Below are 22,121 nucleotides of genomic sequence, written 5' to 3'. Positions count from 1 at the left end.
AAAAGAATGGAAGAAAGGAATATTTGTTCATCTGTATAGAAGTAGAGTTGATAGAGACTAGAACATAGAGGTATAACTTTGCTAAGTATACCAAGGAAGGTGTCGGGTAAGAATTAGAGAAAGCGCTGTAGATGATGGTATGTCTCACAAGGGAAGAAAAGTTCGAGTTTAGATGAGGAAGAGGGGATATGTGGGTCAAGTGTTTTTATGAAACAATTGTTTGATAGGTCTGAAGTAAAGGGGAGAGCTTGTATAGGGTATACATGGACCTACAGAAAGATTATTGATGTAATTGATAGAGAACCAATGTGGAGGGTGTTGATGTATGCTAAGGATTTTTTATGATTGATTAGAAGCATATGTTAGAGTTCGTGGGTGGGAAGTGTGACTGGTTTGTCAAAAAATAGGCCTAAGACAATTGTGTTGTCTCCATAGCTGTTCATTATCGTAGGAATTAAGCGATATGGAAAGTCAGAGAAAGGACAGTAGATAAAGATGGAAAGTTGGGGAAAAAAAGAATTGCAGAAATTGGTGAAAGAATTTGAGTTTGCAAGAGAATAGACTTAAGGGTAAACTTCTTCAAAAGTAAGGTTAAAAGTGTGTCAATGAACACACTGAAGATGGTGAAAAGATTCTTGGGATTAAATATTTTGGATGATGGTAGGTTGAGTGAAGATGAGAAACAAGGAAGGAAAAAGAATGTATTCATAATGCTAGGAGAAAAATACTGGCTATGGGAAACCAAGGCTGGGAGGTGTGGGAGGATTGTTGAACCAAATTTCCTTTATGGCAGTGAAGTGTGAATGTTTAAAGAAGAGGGTGGAAGCTGTCAAGAATAAATCTTTACATAGTATTTGAGGTATAAAAAAGAACGAATTATGAAGAATATAGAGATACGTAGAAGGATTGTAAACGATTAGGATTGGTGAAAGGATGGCTTGGTAGTTTTAAGGTAGTTTGGTCATAGGGAAAGAAGCCTGTAGGTTCTTTGCGGCGTCCCTTTAAGGCCTCAAGCTGCAACCCCTTTCGTTCCTTTTACTGTACCTCTGTCCATATTCTTTCTACCTTATATATATATATATATATTATTTACTGGAAGAGCCAAAAGGAATTAATTAAAGGCATAAGTACCGAGTTCTTTCGTACATGTGATATACTCTTCTTCAGGGAATAGTACTAACGACTAACTAAAAGACAATTGAGGGATGTCAAAAAGTAAAAGCATATATAAACGTATATAAACATATAAACAGAATGAAATAATAAAAAGAATAAGCAACAACTAAAAAGCATATAATAAACGGGCGAATAGGTCCACAATGTAAGAAATTCCACTTACATAGAAAACGGTACTAAAGAATTTTTGTGTATGCTTTCGTCCCATCTGACCCTAACACCTGCAACCCCTTTCGTTCCTTTCAATATACCTCCGGTCATATTCTCTTTCTTCCATCTTACTTTCCTCAACCATCTAACAATTATTGTTTTGGTGTTCGACTGCGAGATTTACCTCCTGTTACACCTTTAAAACATCTCAATTTTCCTTTCGGCGCTGAATAACCTCATCGTAGGTCTATATTCCAATTCCAATAGTGATTATTTGCCTCCTATATTCCGTCTCGGAATATAGAAGACTTTCTATGAACGGAAGTCTTTGTGAGAGGTTTGAGGGTGAGGCAGATGACAAGGTGGCACTTGGCACTTTGCCCCGTAGCTAAGGAAGTGCCGTATGTGCCACAAACACATACATTCCACCTGAAGGGTGTCAGTGGCACCCAGGTTTTGTGGGAGGTTGCTCCGTGGTTACGCCATTTGACGCCAGTTACCAATGGCAAGGTAAGGCCCAGTCTATCATTTTATCTCTTTATATACTCCTGTGGTTATTATTCGTGATTCTTGTGGTATAAATCAAGATAACGATAAAGTTTGGTAGTTCATTTTCGAGGGAAATTGGGTAAAAGCGCAATAATCTCTCCAAAAAAGTTGAAAAAATATGAAGAGGAAAAAAGAAGGGTGCGTTCAGTAGAAAAATGGTGGTAACAAAAAATGGCCAGCGTTAAATTAAGTAAGAATTTACGTTCGTATCGATTGTGTTTTTTCCCTCTCATTTATCGTCGTTTGTCTTTTATTTATCGTTTGCTACGTAGGGGCTTAAGAAAAGGCCATTCTCTGGAAGCCTGCGACGTGATTTGGTATATATAAATACACACACACATATATAATGTATTTTTAATTATAATGCAAATATATACTCGTGTGTAACGGTAAGTGTAACGCGGTAGAGTGTATTTTGAATGTGTTTTCACACACTGTGTATCAACTGTGTAGGTGTGTTCGTTATAACAAATATGAAAATATGAATACTATATATATATATATATATATATATATATATATATATATATATATATATATATATATATATATATATATATATATATATATATATGCCTATGCACATAGTTATAGAAAAGCTTGTATACTTTATATTATTATTATTATTATTATTATTATTATTATTATTATTATTATTATTATTATTATTATTATTATTATTATTATTATTATTATTATTAATTTCCTTCAGATGCCACTACGTCCTGTGTTTACTGTTGGCTTCAGCAACCCTGGCGTCGGTCGGCGCAACCACCCAGCCTTTTAAAATCGGCGGCATTTTGGATTCGAACCAGACCCGGGAACACTTCAGGAATGAACTGGAGGTAAGATGGGAATCGGCTGGAACGATTCCCAGTGAGAATGAATGCTTAGGAGTGTTTAGATAAATAATAAGTAGTTAAGATAGATTTAAAATTTAGATAAAGAATTTATAGAGAATTTAATATTACTTTCTGAATAAACCCTCTTTTGATAAGTCTACTGATGGTGGTTGGTACTTTGGCGTCTTATCTAAGCGTCACCTACTCCGAGGTGCTGTAGGTACTAAACGAGGCGGAATCTTGTGACGCCATATTTAGTACTATCCCCTCGGGGATCGAAGTGTTATATACACCCATTTTTATATTGTGTGGTCGACAAATTATGTTAATGAACGATCTCTGTGCGGCCGTTTAGTACTATAGCACCTCCGAGTAGGTGACGCTTATGCCGTAAGTGTATCTGAAATATATATTCCGTTACGCGGAATATATATCATACTTTATATCTTTTGTTAATGATTATGATAATTTTTTGTTATTGTAATGTTGAAACTCTGTGATTTATTAATGGTACTGATAGAAGGAATCTAGAAAAGTATTTATAACTGCAGATTTATATTCGATTCTTCCCCATAATCAGGCAATAGATATTATGAAGAAATACTACTTATAATATCATAAATCAACCTATTTTTCCTTCATTCTCTTGTCAAATAAATTTTTTTTTGCATAAACTGATAATCATAATATTACCATAAATCACCATATATAGAGAATCATAATGCTATCATAATTCAACTTGTCAAACAAATTGTTTTTTGCATAAACAATTAATATTATCATAAATCAACCTATTTGTCCTTCACACTCATGTCAAACAAATTTTTTTTTGCATAAACAATCATAGTACTATCATAAATCAACCTATTTTTCCTTCACTTTGTCAAACGAATTGTTTTGCCTAAACAACCATAATATTACCATAAACCAACATATTTTTCCTTCATCTCTTGTCAAGCAACCTGTCATTTGTTCTCCAAAAACAGAGAATCGTAACAAATGGAGAATCAGGGGATTCAGCATCCGTCATTAAAAGTCTCCACGAGGTCAGCATGATATTGCAGAGCAACCCAGTGACTACTGCAACCCAAGTCTGTGACGCCGTCATAGCTCAAGGGGTGAGTTTGGGTCCCATTGCATTTTATTTCTTACTTTTCCCTAACTGAAGAGTTAAAGTATTATTATTATTATTATTATTATTATTATTATTATTATTATTATTATTATTATTATTATTATTATTATTATTATGTAATAAAAATCCACAGTTGTATAGGAAATATATTACTATGTGAAATTATATATTTACTATTTAATTATGGATTTTTATTACACAGATTGTTTTTCACGAGATTGTGGATTTCTTAACATTATTATTATTATTATTATTATTATTATTATTATTATTATTATTATTATTAATGAACACCATAATATTCTTTGGAAGCTTGAATTTCAAGTCAATGGCCCCTTTGGTAGGCTTGTTCTGTATGAATAGCATTCGTCTTCTGAATAATAACAATAGAATCACTACTGACGCAGGAAATGGGTTCTTGCGTTTGCAGCACTGTGAGACAGTGAAGCCAAGGCCTTTGACAATTAGGCTGAGGCACCAAGATGCCAAAGACAAGAGTCTGTTTAATAAGTAATGTCGAAATAACTCAGGCAAAAATTTTCGCAGGTTTGTACCATCGTTGCTGCGAGTCCATCTGGGGGGATCCTATCGACTGTGGCTATTTCTTACATAGGAAGCTTTTATCAAGTTCCTGTCATCTGCACACACTCCAGGGATTCTGCATTTTCTGACCAGGTAACCTCACAATTGGGATATCTATATATCAGTTCTATTTAGAAGTCTGACCAGGTAACCTTACAATTGGTATATCAATATTTCAGTTTTATTTAGAAGTCTGGCCAGGTAACCTTACAATTGGTATGTCAATATTTCAGGTTTATTTACAAGTCTGACCAGGTAACCTCACAATTGTTATCAGTATTTCAGTTTTATTTAGAAGTCTGACCAGGTAACCTTACAATTGGGATATCAATATTTCAGTTCAGTTTAGAAGACTGATAATTGTGAAAAGAAAATATGTTGTAATGTTCGGTGGATGAAAAATACATGAATTTTTATATTCACATTCAACTTGAATGAAGCATTAATGTATCAGAAATGTTTAAACAATTCCAAACGCCATCAAGAGTTCAGTATCACAGCAGCCACGCTTCCCCTTCTGAAACTGGCACTTTTGACGATTGAAGAAAAGCATAAGTTTGGTGTAATCTTTGTATAACAAAACGCAGTGGGCATTCATCTTATTTATATGCAACAGGGGTAGTCTGTGGGTAGAAAACTGCATTGTTCAGGCTTGGCGTCGTCCAGAGATAAACATTTTTCTAGTGTTTTTATGCTAAAATTTTCTGTTGATTTTGTCATAAAGAGTTCTTTCTTGAATATGTATTGTTTAAAGTTGCGTAGTACAGGACTCTTAACATTTCTGAAATGGTAAATATTTTCATTTTAACTTGCAAAAAGTGGTTAAATGTCTAAATATTTGTTTATTATGTCTGTTATTTGTAAGACTCCTTGTTCGACAAGCGATTGTTTTGTGCTGCCAATATGATAAAACTAACATATTCAATCCCTGTAGGAAGGTAGTGCCATCAGCGCACCTCATGCGGTGCACTGTAGACATAACTTAAGGCTCTGCAGCGTGCCTAGGTTCAACCCCTTTCGTTCCTTTTACTGTACCTCCTTTCGTATTCTCTTTCTTCCACCTTACTTCCCTCAACCTTCTAACAACTGATTCACAGTGCAACTGCTCTGAGGTTTTCCTCCTGTTACACCTTTCAAACCTCTTACTCTCAATTTCCGTTTCAGCACCGAATAACCTCAACATAGTTCCCAGCGCTTGGCCTCTGGCCTAAATTCTATTATACAGTTCAATTCAACGTTACTTCCTTTCCAGAATATTCACGGGTTCTTCCTGCGCACAGTACCGCCACTCAGCCACCAGGCAGACGTGTGGATCACCCTCCTGAAACACTTCAATTACAACCAAGTGATTTTCATGCACTCCTCAGACACGAATGGGCGGGCCATTCAGTCCAGGTTTCAGTACCTGGCTCATCCCTCTCACGATGACGATGGAATTAGAGTAAGGAGAAAAAGATATTGCATTTCCTAATTTTTAGTTTTCTGTAAAAGAAAACTACTGGGCCGGCTTTGTCTGTCCGTCCGCACTTTTTTCTGTCCGCCCTCAGATCTTAAAAGCTACCGAGGCTAGAGGGCTGCAAATTGGTATGTTGATTATCCACCCTCCAATCGTCAAACATACCAAATTGCAGTCCTCTAGCCTCAGCAGTTTTCATTTCAGTTAAGGTTAAAGTTAGCCACGATCTTGCTTCTGGCAACAATATATGATAGGCCACCACCGGGCCGTGGTTAAAGTTTGTTGTAGTGGCTGTACAGAAAACTCGATTGCGCCGAAGAAACTTCTGCTCGTTTTTTACTTGTTTGATGTCGAAATTCAACGAGATATTAAAACTTTGCAATTCCATTTCACTGACATATCATTGCAAATTAAATCTTTAACATGAACATTATTCAACTGAAACTATATTTTCACTCGAAAGCCCAACTGGTCATTTTTTAAACTGATTAAGGCTCTCAAGTCACAGAATTGGTTTATCTGTTTGTATTTTTCATTGGGTTCTTAAATTGTGGGATTGGCCCACCCACAAAACCTAGGAACATTTTCACCCCCCTCAAAAAAATAGATTACAAGTAGTAGATAACGTGAACATATCTTGATATAAAAAGTATTTATTTTATATTTGTCATTCATAGTAACACTTTATTCCTTTTCCAGTTGTAGTCATAGAATTTTCATTTGGTTCTTAAATTGTGGGATTGGCCCACCCACAAAAACTGGGACCATTGGTACCCCCCAAAAAATTAAATTGCAGGCAGCAGATAAACGTTAACACATCTTGACATAAAAGGTATTTGTTTTTAATTTCCATTCATAGCAACAATTTATCCTTTATTCCCTTTTCCAGTTGTCTCTAGTCATTGAATTTAACCGGGGGCAATATGCATTCGTAGAAGAACTGAACATTGTCAAGGCACAGGTGGTCAAGGTGATATTGCTCTATGCTGAGTGAGTATAGATATGAGATCTTTCTCTTTCATCTGTAACTTTTCCCCACTTGTAATTATTTTTAATGCTCTTTGGATATATCTTCAAGCTTATTTGACATATTTCATTTTATCACTCTGTAATAAAAATTTCACTTTATGTACTCTGTCAATATTTGTCTGCACAGTCAATATTTCAGTTTCTTATTTTCTCTGTGACAAAATTGCATTTTATGTACTCTGTAAATATTTCTTTGTACAGTCAATATTTCAGTTTCTTATTTTCTCTGTAAATTTATTTCTTATTTCTTTGTACAGTCAATATTTCAGTTTCTTATTGAATAATTTCCCTTCTTATATTTTCAAGTTATAGTTTTTTAAAAATTTTTCATGCTTATCAGTACATGAAAAAGCATTATCAAACACTATACATTACTTAATTTCTTTGCAGCGTCCCTTCGGCCCCTAGCTTGCAACCTCTTTCATTCCTTTAACTGTACCTCCGTTCATATTCTCTTTCTTCCATCTTACTCTCCTCAGCCCTCTGCTAACAACTGATTCATAGTGCAACTGTGAGGTTTTCCTCCTGTTACACCTTTCAAACCTTTTTACTGTGAATTTCCCTTTCAGCGCTGAATGATCTCATAGGTCCCATTTTGCCTGAATTCAGTATTCTATCTATCTATTATTAAACACAAAAATGTAAATTTTTTCTCCTTTTGCCAAAACATCCCTTGAGTTAGCTGGAGATTAGTGTCTGAAGCAATCTTTGAGATGAGCCAGTGTCCTTTCATTAAACAGATAACAGAAAGGTCGCGAACTGTCAAAAACTTCAGTCCCTAATGTCTGTAATTTTCCAGCATCGACGACGCCGAGACTATATTCCACGACGCCAGCTACCTCAACATGACGGGCCCTGGGTATGTGTGGTTGGTCACAGAGCAGGCGTTGGGTGCCCATTTCATCCCAGTAGGGGTCCTGGGACTGCAACTCAAGAATGCCAGAGATTCACACGCCCACATCACAGATGCCCTGTGAGTAGCTGCGGGCTGGCTCCTGCTTTCTGTTTCCTCAGAACAGCTTGGCAGTATCAGACAGGGTCAGTCTGATGGCTAATTTTTTAAAATTTTTAGATTTTTTTAATTTTTATCAGATTGTTTCAGATGTGTTCTTACGAAGACAGAAACCTGCGTCTTATGTATGCTCATACCTCTATTGCCACTTGCTTGGGTATACAAGCTTGGTAACAAGGCAGTTCATTGTCGGCAGGTAGGTGAAAGGTGGGTATATACTGCCCACTTACCTGGCTGTCAACATAATTTTTTTTTTTCAGCTTCGTCAAGTCAAGATGTCTTGTCTCTTTCTGTGTTTGTTATTTTGTGCTTGGGGTTGTCCAGTGTGGTATGCATGAATACTTGAACAATGAATCAATTTCTTTTTATGTTTCTCTTGCCTAGGCAACTAGTTTTCTGTAATATTGGTTCCCCGTATTACAATGTTTTTACCTTTTTGTCTTACAGATGCTAACCTTTGTGTTGACAGCAAGACTGTAAGTTTGTATTCTGGAAAAGCATTTCAGTCATTTATGAGATATTGCTCATGATTTCCATTAGGAACTGGTGTCCTTGAGTACTTCTCAAGAAATCAGCATACCGCTTTGTCTGGCTTGGTTTGTGCCGATGAGGCTGAGGCCTGACAGTCAAGTGAGTGGGTAGCATCCCACCCCTCACTTTCCTGCTGATAGTGGACTATCTTTTAATAAGCCAACAAGTGAACCAGGCTTGTGCCGAGGATAATCTGTATAAAAGACTTAGGGGTTATTGTCTATGAAAAAGGAAAATTAACTTCAAAGTTTGCGATTTTTCTGTCATGTAGAAAGCAATCACATTACCTTGTCTTAAGATGGTGCAATACTCAACCCCATATTTATACTTTATAGAGTAATTCTTAGGACATTGCAAACTTTAGGGCACAGTTCATCATAACATTAGTGCACTCATAATATCGTCTTGCTTCTTAGCCAAGTGACAGTTCAAGGAATACGCCAACTGTATGAGCAAGAGGAAGACATTAGCACACCTGCCATCAGCTGGAATGAAAAAGAATCTTGGGATGACACCGGAAAGAAACTATATAAGTGAGTTTTCGCCTTAACTGAAATGTCTTTTTTTAATCTCCTAGATTTAACTGTGAATAAAATAATAGAAACACGACCGTTCGATATGTTGCTGATGGAGATTTGTAGAGAGCTCTCTTGTTATCAAAACGTAATACACATTTCTTTCCAGATCCATCAGAAAGCAAGTACTCTACAATGGCAGGACCGGGAAGGTCGGATTCGATTCGAGCGGAGATCGCATCTTCGCCGAATATTCCGTGATCAACGTTCTAGAGAAGTCCAGATATCCTTACGCCTTGAACACCTTCCAGACCGTGGGTGACTTTTCGTACGATAATGTAAGTCATATGGTTGTTATTTCAACAATATTTACCCATAGACACTCACAGTTTTGTCAAATCCTCCCAGGGGATGTCGTTGCAACTGGAACTTCAGAAGGTCAAGGGAAGATGCGAAGTATTGTATACCCTAAAACTATTCCTCTTGTTTTGATATTTCCAGTTACCCTCGTTGCTTCTTTCGAATGAACGCCACACACACAAACACAAACATGGTTTCTCAGTGAGGAGAGGAACTTACTTTCATATGATTACTGCTATGTCATCATACAGTGTTATTATATGTTAGCTGTGGTTCTCAGCCTTACTGCAGTGATGGCACCCTAACTGATGCAATCATTACATTGGCACCCCTTCTTCACCATCTCACCATATCGCACGAATTAACCTCATATTTACCAAATAAAATGACTATTCATACTCAAACCAAAGTCAACACACCATACATGCAGAAATATACTGTATACAAACAAAGAGCATATCAGAAGAATTACATAAACGTAATTAGAGTAGACACACTGATAATAATTATATGTAGACTTCTGCAAACATTTTTCTTTGCAAATGTTCATTGAGATGGTTTAGCCAAGACAAAATTCATGGCAATCTTGCGGCACCCCTAGGCACTGGGGTGCCACAACACCCGGTTTGAGAATCACTGTGTTTAATGGGAACACTGAGTCACTTTCAAACTGTTATTCTATGAACAACAGCAGACTTCCATGGATAGCCTTTATACAAGATGTCTCGTCAGTTACCCAATATTATATCTTCCAGGTTACTGACCAGATGAAGTTGTCAATCGAGAATTCAGCCATAATTTGGCCAGGAAAGGTGAAGGATGTCCCTCTTGGATTCACCTTACCAACCCACTTTAAGGTGAGTGGTGATTTGTCTGTCCGTCCGCACTTTTTCTTTTTGCCCTCAGATCTTAAAAACTACTGAGGCTAGAGGGCTGCAAATTGGTATGTTGATCATCCACCCTTCAATCATCAAACATACCAAATTGCAGCCCTCTCGCCTCAATAGTTTTTATTTTATTAAAAAATTAAAGTTAGCCATAATCGTGCGTCTGGCAACAATATAGATTTAGACTGCAGTTTTTTCAATATTGTGGACCATACAATTGTTAGCCCCGTCGGGGGTTAGTGCCGTCAGTGCGCCTCACGTGGTACACTGTAGGCATTACTAACGGTTTTTGCAGTGTTCCTTCGGTCCCGAGTTGCAACCCCTTTCATTCCTTTTACTGTAACTCCTTCCATATTATCTTTCTTCCATCTTGCTATCCACCCTATCCTAACAATTATTTCAAAGTGCAACTGCGATGTTTTCCTCCTGTTGCACCTTCCAAACCTACCTGCTCTCAATTTTCTTTCCAGCACTGAATGACCCCATAGGTCCCAGTGCATGGGTTTTGGGCTAAACTCTACATTCTATACAATTGTTAAGAAAAAAGCCACCGTAGAAAACTAAGTTTATGTGAATAAATATATGAAAAGGACCTTTCGACCTTCAGTGAGGTCCTCTTCTGACGAAGAGGTCCTTGGGCCTTCCTTAGTGAAGGTCGAAAGCTCCTGCTTTTATATTTATTATTTAAAATCTGTTTTGCTACAGTAGCTTTTTTCTTAATCAGAAAAGACAAAAAGAAGAGTGTGTTTTCGTCACTGGACATACAGTTATTAATTATATTAATAACTCTCTCTTGCAAAATATGAGGAGAAATGATGAAATTCGTCACTTGAAAACCACCAAAGTGTCTTTCACAGCCCGCAACAATGCCACGACTCCGAGATTTTCCAAGATTTCAAGATTTCGCTTCATTTCCAGGTCATGACGCTCCGTGAGTTACCTTTCGTGTACGCTGAAGCCATTGATAGCTTGGATCAGTGCCGGGAAAAAGATGAGGTTCTTTGTCCGTACTTCAATCGAACGACTAATGGTAAGTGCTCCAGTTTTCTCAAGTACACAACTAATTAGAAACTCAAATTTATATTGCAGATGATAGATAAAATCTATATTATTAATATTATATTATTCAGAAGATGAACCCTATTCATATGGAACAAGCCCACCACCACAGGGGCCACTGACTTGAATTTCAAGCTTCCAAAGAATTGGTGTTGTTTATATTATTATTATTATTATTATTATTATTATTATTATTATTATTATTTTTTGCATGGTATCAGGAGCGAAGCCTTCGGAACAGACCGTAGGAAACAGTATATTGGTATTTTTCTCCAAAATTGGCATTTTTAAGTACCCATTCCTTTTTTTATGATATCAGGAGCTAAGCCTTTGGAACAGACTGTAGGAAACAGTATCTCATTAAAGTCAATGCTGGGATTTTGATGTTGGAAAAATTTTACCTTGATTACTAAAGACATTGCAACGTCGCTTTCAGAAACGCAACTGTCGTGTTGTTGGGGATACTGCATAGACCTTCTGCTGACTTTATCTGCCAAGAACAATTTCACCTTTGAGGTGGAGCTCTCTTCAGATGGCCACTATGGCGAGTATGCAGTCAATGAACAAGGTACAGTGATATGTGCATTTGAGGGACCATATTTGTACAGTGAAACTGAACTAGTTTATGAAACATTTTATTTACGTTCATTGTCGTAATCCTTATTCTTAACTTGGTACCCTTTCATATGAAAAGTGAAGCATTCAAGGGGTATTAGGTATTTTGTTGTTTATTTAGGCATTCAGTTATTTACTTAGATATTCAGTTATTTACTTAGATATTTAGGTAGCTTTAGTAACACCATAACTTAACAGACCCAAATTTAGTGGAAGTCTGTACTTATCAGCTGCAATATTGTGAGCAACTTTTTTGTATACTACTGTACCATTTTAAATGGTATACATTTTCATACATATTTTAAATAATCCTCTTAAATTGGATGTCAAGTGCTAAGTAAGGGTAGTTTAGTTCAGGAACTATGTGTAATTGCTGTTAGTTGTAAGAGGTCTTTAAAATATTTAAAGGTCCCCTGTTATTAAGCACAAAGCCTGACCCCCAAAGTGTATTGTAAGTTTAGGCGATACTTTTAACTCTCAGATATCCCCCTAGTGCCGTGGTTCTCAAACTGAGGGTAGTTACCCCCCGCGGGGGTAGCAAAGCTGTTTCTTGTGGGGCAACGTGGCAGTTTCTAAAAGTAATAGTTTGTTGGAGTAAAATTCAGTCAAATTTATAAACGATAATGATAAATAAATGAATAAATAATACAGAAATAAATAGATTCACTTTTATCATTATTATGCAAGTTATACCCCCAACATTCGTTTTCTTCAATCCCGAAAGAAAATGAGAATGTCGAGAAGAGTCTTTGTGCTTATAACTGAAGAGGAAGGGGTAATTTTATCTATTACATCACGATACCAAAAGATTTGAGAACCAATGCGTTTTAGTGGGACAGTTTGGTGTGAAAATGGTTTCGATTTCTTATATTTAACTGATTTTCATGACCTTGCTCTGATATATTGCTTAGGTGGTCAGTTCATCTAGATTGCTATCAAGGCATCTCAGTACTCAAGAAGATTTGGCAACAAGCCAGGGACCTCTTAAAATGGATCGCGTTTCGATGATATAAGTCATGAATTCTTTACTGAAAGAATTGACATATTTTTCATATTATCAAGAAGTCTGCATAGCTGATTATTTCTCAAAAAAACTGGCTTGATTTATAAAATACCTCAAAATAGGCTTCATGGCTTTGAATGTTTCTGTGTGAATATATGGTGTCTATGCAGTTTTCAGGTTTTATTGCAATTATAGAAAGAGATAGATTGCTATAACAGAATAAAAATGTGATGATGTTTATCTCTCTCTCTCTCTCTCCAGGTAAAAAGGAGTGGAATGGTATGATAGGTGAGCTGGTGGCTGAGGAGAATGGGATCGACATGATAGTCGCCCCTCTAACCATCAACCCGGAGAGATCAAATGCCATAGCATTTTCAAAACCCTTCAAGTACCAGGGTATCACGATCCTCGTTAAGAGGGTATGTTAGTTATTGTATGCCTTTGGAGTTTTGGTGTAATGTCTATGCATGAGAAACTTCCCACGCCCCCCCCACCCCACCTCTTGCTCTTGAACAGTCTTTGCCCAAATATCCTGTAAGAAGTGGATGGAAGAAGAGTCTTAGATTTGAAAATCCTTGGAATTAAGTATCCTTTTCAATTCTCTGTGAATATATAGCATAGATTTACTCTGTCTGTGCATGAGAAAATTCCCCCCCTTGCTCGTGAACAATCTTTGCCTTAAATCAATTAATCAGTCAAATAACCTGTTGGTAGTGTATTGAAGAAAAGTCTTAGATTTGGCAGTACTTGGAATTAAGTATCATTTTCAATTCTCTGGGAATATATAGCATAAATTTACTCTGCATTCTTGTTAAACTATATTATGTGATATGTCCAATACTGCATATCTTAATTCTGTCCAGGCCTCAGGAATATCTCTCTTATGGGTAGATAATTTTTTGAAAATCTCATGTTAAAATGGGTGGCGTTCCAGCTCCAGATTTGGCAGTGCAGGTCCTGGGAAATATGTTACTTTTCCATTTCACTCTGAACGTTTACCAGGCATTTACTTGAAATTCTTGTAATGATATATCATGTGGCACTCAATTTGTTGATTGACAGGCACCTCACGAGGCAACCTTGGTGTCCATCTTGCAGCCATTCAGGGACACTTTGTGGCTAATGCTCTTAGCAACTGTCCATGTCATTGCTATCCTGATGTGGGTTCTTGACAGATTGAGCCCTGTTTATAAGTGAGTGATTCGCAGGAGAAGACTGTTGTTCAGTTTATCAGAGTAATGGCAGATGCTTCTGGCAAAAATGAATATCTTGATTAACCATTAACTCGTCTGGATAAAATTGGCTTATGGGCACTGTGTAGTCTGATTTCCAGAATCTTAGTGGAAGAATTGCCTTGCAAAAAGTCAACCAGTTATTACTATACTCAGTAGATATGATTTTGTGCTGTGTAGAATAGAAATGTGAACCATAACCTGTTGCTAATACTTCTCAGGTACTGCTTATGGGCACTGTGTAGTCTGATTTCAAGAATCTTAGTGGAAGACACACCTTGTGAAAAGTCAACTAATTATTCTTGTATACAACAGATACAGTTCTTGTTATGTAGATTAGAAAGGTGAAACGTAACCTGTTGCTAATACTTCTCAGGTACTACTTATGGGCATTGTGTAGTCTAATTTCCAGAATCTTGTGAAAAAACCACCTTGTGAAAAGTTAACCAATTGTTATTGTGCACAGTAGATACAGGTTTTTGTGCTTTGTAGATTAGAAAGGTGAACCACAGCCGTATAATAAATCCTCTCAGATACTGCAATTAGATTAAAATGAGAAATTATCTTGATTGCTCGTACAAATAACACTAAAATTAGATGTTGTAGGAGTGTTAACTGTACTGAACTAATGATTGAGTATGAGGAAGCCCTTATATTTAGGAATCGTCCCAGAAAGATTTTACAGTACTGGGATGGTTTATAGAAAGTTAAACTGAACTGGCACAGAACTTCTTAATGTACAGAATATAAGGACGAATTTTGTCTCTGTTCCAGGTGTGATGCCAGGTTTAGTAGCCATAAATCAATCAATCAATCTCTGTTAAAGATTGCGTGAGCGTTTTTATAAGCCATCCTTCTGTAGATTTACTGCTGACAATAGACCTAGGTAGCATTCCTTCATCCCTTAAATGTTTTGCTTTCTGTCTTTCACATTTCAATTGAGTCCTTTAGCCTCTACTCATCAAGCTGTTCAATTTACTTAACATTTTCTTGCTTCAATGTGCGCTTCTTACTTAAAAATAAACCCTTTGGACAAACTCCATGAGAGTAGAGATGTGACTCACTGATTACTTATTTTCAAATATATTTGTACCCTTAATAACATGCTCCAATAGTATTTTTAATTATAATAATAATAAATAATAATAATAATAATAATAATAATAATAATAATAATAATAATAATAATAATAATAATAAAATGACTTCCTCATATTTTGCTGTACATGCATCATAAGTGGCATAAAAGATTAGCCCTGAAAGACACTGAAAGACTGTATGATATTATTTTATTTTCATCAGTTTTTATTCTTTATCAGTTTTTATCCACAGCATCTCATGATCGCCAGCACTTTGAAAAATAATTTAGATAAGTGAAAATTCAATGTAAATGCAACTCCAAGTCAAAATCAATTTATTTTTACATCATCCACCCCTGCAGTAATGATCTGAGTCTATAGTCAGTTTTATCCCCAGTTGACTTGACAAATTCAAGTGGTATGATTTAATAATTATGTGTCAGGAATTCTGTACTGGAATTAGATATTTCAGATGGAAATATGTAAAATTATTGGAGTACCTTTATACTTGATGACCCATGCATCTCAGAGTAAAACTGATGGTGGCAGTAGGCAACCTGGTACTGAGTGGTAGATGCTGATTGAATTTTATTCCTGAAAGGATTTTGCTTCCTCTTGCAGGATAACTGGAGATGACACAGACTCCCTGTCATTCACTGAATCCTTCTGGTTTTCCTGGGCTGTCATCCTTAACAGCGGACTTTCTGAAGGTAGGATGTAAACAAAATGTAGTGAGAATGAACTTTAGCACTGTCCTAAAGTAATGTTAGCATGTTACTGAATGAAAATATTGTTTTATTTTCTGAAAGGAATTTTGTTTGCAAGCAGTCGTCATTATCTTTATCAACATTTTCTGTGTCAGCATTTCCATTTATGGGATTATGCTTGCAGTAAGTTCTCTGCTTTCTGTTCTGTCTTGTGCGCTTTCTGGCAGAGTTTAAACTGATCAAGGTCTTCATCTACAGTAGGCCCCTTACTGATGATTTTATGGGTGTTCCTACTGGTCTTTACCCTGATACTCCCTTATCTACTATTTTTTGGACTTTCTTCGTCTCTTCTCATCACTTCCAGAGCTCCAAAGTCTGTTTTCCACCAGCTAGACAACACATCTCTCCCCAGCTTCCAGTTATACTAAGAATATTATGGTGTTCATTCGACAGAAGTGACAGAAAGTAATAAGAAACACAGAAAGAGGAGATATCAGTTATTAGAAAGACAGATAAATTAACAAATAAATAAATAGAAATGTAAGTAAATTATTAAAATACAAGGAGAACTGTATTAGGGCAGTAATGCATTGCATCTTGCAAGGCTGTGTAAACAGTAGATTTGGTCTCACTGATTTTTTTTTTCTTCCTCCCACCAGGTACCCCCAGGTGCATAAGTGGCCGTATCCTGGGTATAATATGGGGTGGTTTCGCAATGATAATAGTGGCTTCCTACACGGCTAACTTGGCCGCGTTCTTAGTCCTGGAGACTCCAGCAACTTCCATCTCTGGAATTAATGATCCCAGGGTAAGACATTTCGATTCAGTCAGTTGAAGTTTACTGTGTGAATGCCAAAACACCACTGAATTTGATTAGCTCATGTTAGAAATTCAGATATAATTTTCTGAAAATATTTCAGAGTTAATTTGGAAATAGAACCAGGTTCCCAGATTTGTCACAAGTGACAAGACTTGACCCCTTATCTTTAGGAAGCAGTTGCATGTAATGTGTTTTCTTCTTCTTCTTCTTTTTACAGCTTAGGAACCCAGGTGAAAACTTCACATTTGCCACCATCAAGGGGTCAGCTGTGAATATGTTCTTTCAGAGGAAAACGGAGTGGTCTAACATGTACAGAGTCATGGAAATGCATAATTACGACTCTGTAGATGACGCATTGCAGGCTGTGAGAGATGGGTAGGGTACTGAAACATGTTCGTTCATTATTATTATTATTATTATATTATTATTATTATTATTATTATTATTATTATTATTATTATTATTATTATTATTATTATTATTCAGAAGATGAAACCTCTTCATACGGAACAAGCCCACCAAAGGGGCCACTGACTTGAAATTCAAGCTTCCATAGAATGTGGCGTCCATTAGGTAGAATTAAGAGGAAGTAAAGTGAATTACAGAAAGAAGAGATTCCACTTATCAAAAAATAAAAATTAAATTAATAAATAGATAAAAAATATTAAAATGCAAGAAGAATAGTATATTAGGGTAGTAATGCATTGCATTTTCGCTTGAACTTCTGAAGTTCCATAAGCAGAAACAAGTCATTCTTAGTCTGTAAAAACTCAAGTAGAACTGTTTGACCAATTTGATGTTTTATATGGCTTTGGAATGCCTCCCGCCCATGGCCCAATCTTTCTTTTTTCATGATGAAGCGATGCTGAGTTTTCTTAACTGGAATAGACCGAACTTAACATTGTTGGCAGAATTGAGGCATAAGTAGGAGATAGGTTTTACTGTTAGAAATTGTAATACTGATTTCATATCTGTCTTCTATCTAAAGAGAGGCTACAACTGTAACAGAAGTCCAAATGTTCCCCACCTGAGTAATTTTCCAAAAAGTTTTTTTCTTGGGAATCATAAGCTTTCAGGTCCTTTTAGAGGTCTGTCTCCAGTATGACTATTCACCAGAATTTGTAACTAAAATTGTTTTGTTTATATATATGCTTTACTATGTGAACACACTGAATTGGGTATATCTGTTTGATTTACTTATATTTACTGTTAAGGAATTTGAACCTGAGATGCAGTACTTGGAGACAGTTATCAAAAGTTGGTGTTATATATGAATATAAGTTATTCTTTGAAACATACCACATTGCAGAACTCTTCAGGCATTCATATGGGAGAGTTCCAGGCTGGAATACGAGGCTGCTCAAGACTGCGATCTGTTGACTGTTGGCGAACTCTTTGGGAGGTCAGGATACGGCCTTGGTCTGAAGAAGGGATCACCGTGGGCGGAAAAAATCACAAGAGACATTCTGGACTTGCATGAAAGTGAGTAGTGAAGTTTTGTTAACCTTCTTCCTGTAATGCTTTTGTATTTAAAAAAATCTCTTTTCCTTGTAAATTCAGTCACTGATTTAAAAATCTACTTTGCTGTACAATTCAGATACTGAAAAAAACCTCCTTTGCTCTAAAATTCAGACACTGAAATAAGAAATAACCTCCTTTGGTGTAAAATTCAGACACTGAAATAAGAAATAACCTCCTTTGCTGTAAAATTCAGACACTGAAATAAAAAAGCCTCCTTTGCTATAAAATTCAGACACTTGTAAGGACCCATAGATTTGTAGTAAACCATAAAATACATTGCACGACATTTATTGCAACTTGTGCAATGTCTGGTAATGTTCACATTGCAACAAAATGAAGAGATTTGTCAAAATTCCCATGGGTAGAAATCTTGGATTTTCTTCACCACAGCACAAGAAATTTTCAAATATTACATATCTTTAACCCTCTATAACCTGTGTGCATTTTTTCAACACTAGGAGGCTACATGGAGCCAGCCAATAACCTTTGCTCCTTTTTCAAACCAGAGGCAGCTAACCTTTGCACCTTTTTCAAACCAGGAGGCTACATGGAGGAGCCAGACAATATACCTTTGCACCTTCTTTCAAACCAGGAGGCTACATGGAGGAGCCAGACAATAACCTTTGCACCTTTTTCAAACCAGGAGGCTACATGGAGGAGCTAGACAAAGCCTGGATCTGGGCCAGCGACGTGAGATGCCCAGGGGACCTTGTAGGCGGAGACTACTCCAAACGCCTGGGACTTAAAAATCTCGAAGGGATTTTCATCATGGTCGCCGGAGCTGTCTTGAGCGGGGTCGTTCTAGTCGTCGCCGAAATCACGTACAATCGATGTCACGTCGCGAAGAAGAAGAAGAAGAAGAAGGAGAAGAAGAGTGGAGACGATTCCAAGAAGTCTGATGAAAGTGATGGCGATGATGGAGGAGTCGCCGAGGTCTCTAAAAGTGAAGCCGAGGTGAGATGTGTAATTAAGTAGGCCTAGTGATTTGAGGGCGAATGATGACACAGCAAAATACTATTCTTATTTTGATAAAACTATTGATATAAAAAAGAATATGACTGACGCATAGCTCGCGAATCCTTTGATTTCTGAAACACCAAAGACTTTGTGTCTTGAGGCCGAGGTAAGTAATTAAGTAGGCCTAGTGGTTTGAGGCCGAATGATGACACCTAAAAAGATGATTCTTATTTAATGTTAAAACTACTGAATCCTCTGATTTGTAAGACAACAAAGAATTTGTGTCATAAGCCTTTAATATGAAACCTTAAATATATCAATAGATTGAAGGCTGAAGGATTAACATAGGGTATATTTCACTGCCCTTTAAAAGTAAATCTTATATATAGCAATAGATTGAATGCTGAAATATGATGACTGAAATTCAATTCTGATGACATTTTAAGCCAAGGTTCTCAAGGGAAACTAGACTGCAGTGGTTCGTGCAGTAAGTTTGTCAAGAACGACCAATTCCGCCTTCTTGACCACTGAGGGACCCGGATTTAGACTCAGATAAAACCGGTTATCCTCTTCTGCCGATTAGGCTAACACCATTTCATAAATTTTCGTAGGATGAACTCATAAAAAAGAGTTTTTGTTGTACAATAACATTTTTATTTATTGGTATGTCTTTCTGGTTTTACACAGGTCAACGTCGTGAATTTACTGGTTGCAAAAGGGCCTCAAGATGAAACCGGAAGTAAACAAGGAACCAGTTCTTGCGCTGCACCAGGTAAAGTATGTCCTCTTGCAAAGTTAGACCTATTTTCAAGTCATTTTTAGCTTTCTGTAAAAGATAGATAAACAAATTAATGGATAAATAAGTAGGAACTTAATTAGATTATTAAAATGCAGTGGGAATAGTATTAGGGTAGTAGTACATCGCATCTTCGCTTGAACTTGTGAACGTAGCCAACCATTTTTCTAAAGACTTAAAAATCAGTCTTCGCTCATTCCAGGTAAGAAACATGCGGGGCACGAGAAGGGAACGTGCACTAGTGAGGACGACACCCAGAAGAAGTTTCTAGATGCCAGTAAACCCAACGACAGACTTCTCCTCCATGATATTGAGAATCGCCTGAGGGAAAGTCCAAACATTCCGGAGGAATGGAAGAAACGCTCCCCCGTCGAGTGGTTCCAATATTATTTGGACATCTTGCGTCAAGATGCTGACATCAGCAGTTGTGAAAAGTCGTCTGAAGCAGTCGCTATCATGGAAGGGTTTGTTGACTTTGTCCAAGAGATTGGAATCAAGGATTTCTCTGAGTTGTACAGTGATGATTGTGATTCTGATGACTCCAGGGAAAGTGGGTCAGCGAAGTCTGTTGACGTGGAACTGCAAAACAAGGAATCAAGCACTGAATGTGCTGTGCATGGGACAGCACTGGAGAAATTTTGTGTTGCACCCCCAAGTGAGCTTGAGTTGAACAGCACTGGTGACACAGGTCGGGATCAGACGCTGTCTGTGAACGCTGCTCAGAGAAGCCCACATCCTCCCCAGCAGACAAAAAACTTGCCTGACGTCTTAGACATTTCTGGCAAAAGAAGAACTGACAAGAATGGAGAAGGATTTGAATGAGTTACATATCTTGCACTAAGAGGAAAACCAGTGAAGTTTGTGATACGAAGAGTAGCAAAGTGGCTTCTGTATCACTGGATGTCATATCAGTGTTGCACATTCTTGAAAAATTATAGTGTTAGATGTTCCTTTGACCATCTGGCTACTAATGCCTATCTTTTTATTCTTTGCTTTACAAGGTTTGAGTGACTCTTCATTAGTGGTTTGCTATGCGTTTGCTCATTTGATGTAATTTTGAAACAATGCAGCTTTTCAGAGTAGACCCCTTATTCCAACACCTTTATCCTTGCTTAGTCTGGTATTTCATTTCACCACCAGAAAACATCGTCAGAAACTCTCGGATAGATTGTAATGCTGGATACAAAAGCATTTTTGTTCTAGCAATGAATCAACATGGGCTAGAAGTCTTAGTGCCCAAACTTACCCAGTGGCTTCAATTTAAAAGTTCATTTTGCCTCCTTTGTCAGAATAACTACAAAGAAATAATTTATTGTACAGGTACATCCCAGATCAGTACCTCAATAGACCAAAGCAGAGTCTATTTCTGCCATTATTAAAAATGGTCAACCCTATTTTTGATGTGTTATTGATAAGTCTATGTTTCTTGGGAAGCTTATTTGAAAAGAATCTCTCTCTCTGTATTTGCTTTTGTAATAAAATCTTCATGCACTGTATCTCACTATTACTCAGCATGTTAAATTTAATTTATCAAAGGGTGTGAGTCTATGGTGTTCATTTTCAGAATTTACCAAGTACTGTCTATTTCTCCAAAAATACTTATGTTTTACAGGAACTTACATACACAAACCAAAGGTCGAATATTGAATATATTAATTAGCAATTACCTTTTGTTATTAAAGGTTACAAGCTTCCAGAATCTGATGTTTAAATGCCTGTAGACGAAAGTGGAAAGAGACTGTCTGAAGAGAATACGGTATTGTGGCTTTGGTGAGTATTTTGAAGAATTTTTTAGAGTAGATAATGGAAGAGAATAAGGACTGAATGCTTCTCGAGTTGTAAAGGTTAGGGTAAACATTTCATATAGAGCTGCAATGAGCCCAATTACATTAGAATGGCGAATCACCAGAAGTTGAGACTAACTCACATGCTGGAAGTGAGGTGACGAGTGTTTCCAAGTAACTGACCAGCGCATATGAGTCTAAGGTTCAAAATAAATGGGTGAAATAAATAGTCCTTAGCGGAGATTGCGGTAATATTTGGTTTTCATCCAGAGCAAGGCTACAATTCTTGATTGAAGAGATAGGAGGTAGTCTTCTCGCCTAACC

General features: G+C 36.9%; 1 protein-coding gene across 1 annotated transcript; it reads left to right on the top strand.

Moving 5' to 3' along the window:
- Positions 1-1,456: 1,456 nt before the first annotated feature.
- On the top strand, positions 1,457-21,507 carry LOC136856585 (glutamate [NMDA] receptor subunit 1-like). The gene is made up of 21 exons (XM_067134474.1): positions 1,457-1,836; positions 2,588-2,720; positions 3,704-3,835; positions 4,399-4,527; positions 5,687-5,875; positions 6,780-6,880; positions 7,719-7,892; positions 8,879-8,995; positions 9,147-9,315; positions 10,093-10,194; positions 11,143-11,254; positions 11,720-11,851; positions 13,163-13,320; positions 13,964-14,094; positions 15,834-15,922; positions 16,579-16,727; positions 16,957-17,114; positions 18,049-18,221; positions 18,904-19,214; positions 19,905-19,989; positions 20,216-21,507. The coding sequence occupies exons 1-21, from the start codon at positions 1,829-1,831 to the stop codon at positions 20,833-20,835; spliced, it is 3,372 nt and encodes a 1,123-aa protein (XP_066990575.1). The 5' UTR covers positions 1,457-1,828; the 3' UTR covers positions 20,836-21,507.
- Positions 21,508-22,121: the final 614 nt, after the last annotated feature.

Source organism: Macrobrachium rosenbergii, chromosome 36 (genome assembly GCF_040412425.1).
Source record: "Macrobrachium rosenbergii isolate ZJJX-2024 chromosome 36, ASM4041242v1, whole genome shotgun sequence".
Taxonomy (NCBI): domain Eukaryota; kingdom Metazoa; phylum Arthropoda; class Malacostraca; order Decapoda; family Palaemonidae; genus Macrobrachium; species Macrobrachium rosenbergii.
This window is presented reverse-complemented; position numbering and strand designations above follow the sequence as displayed.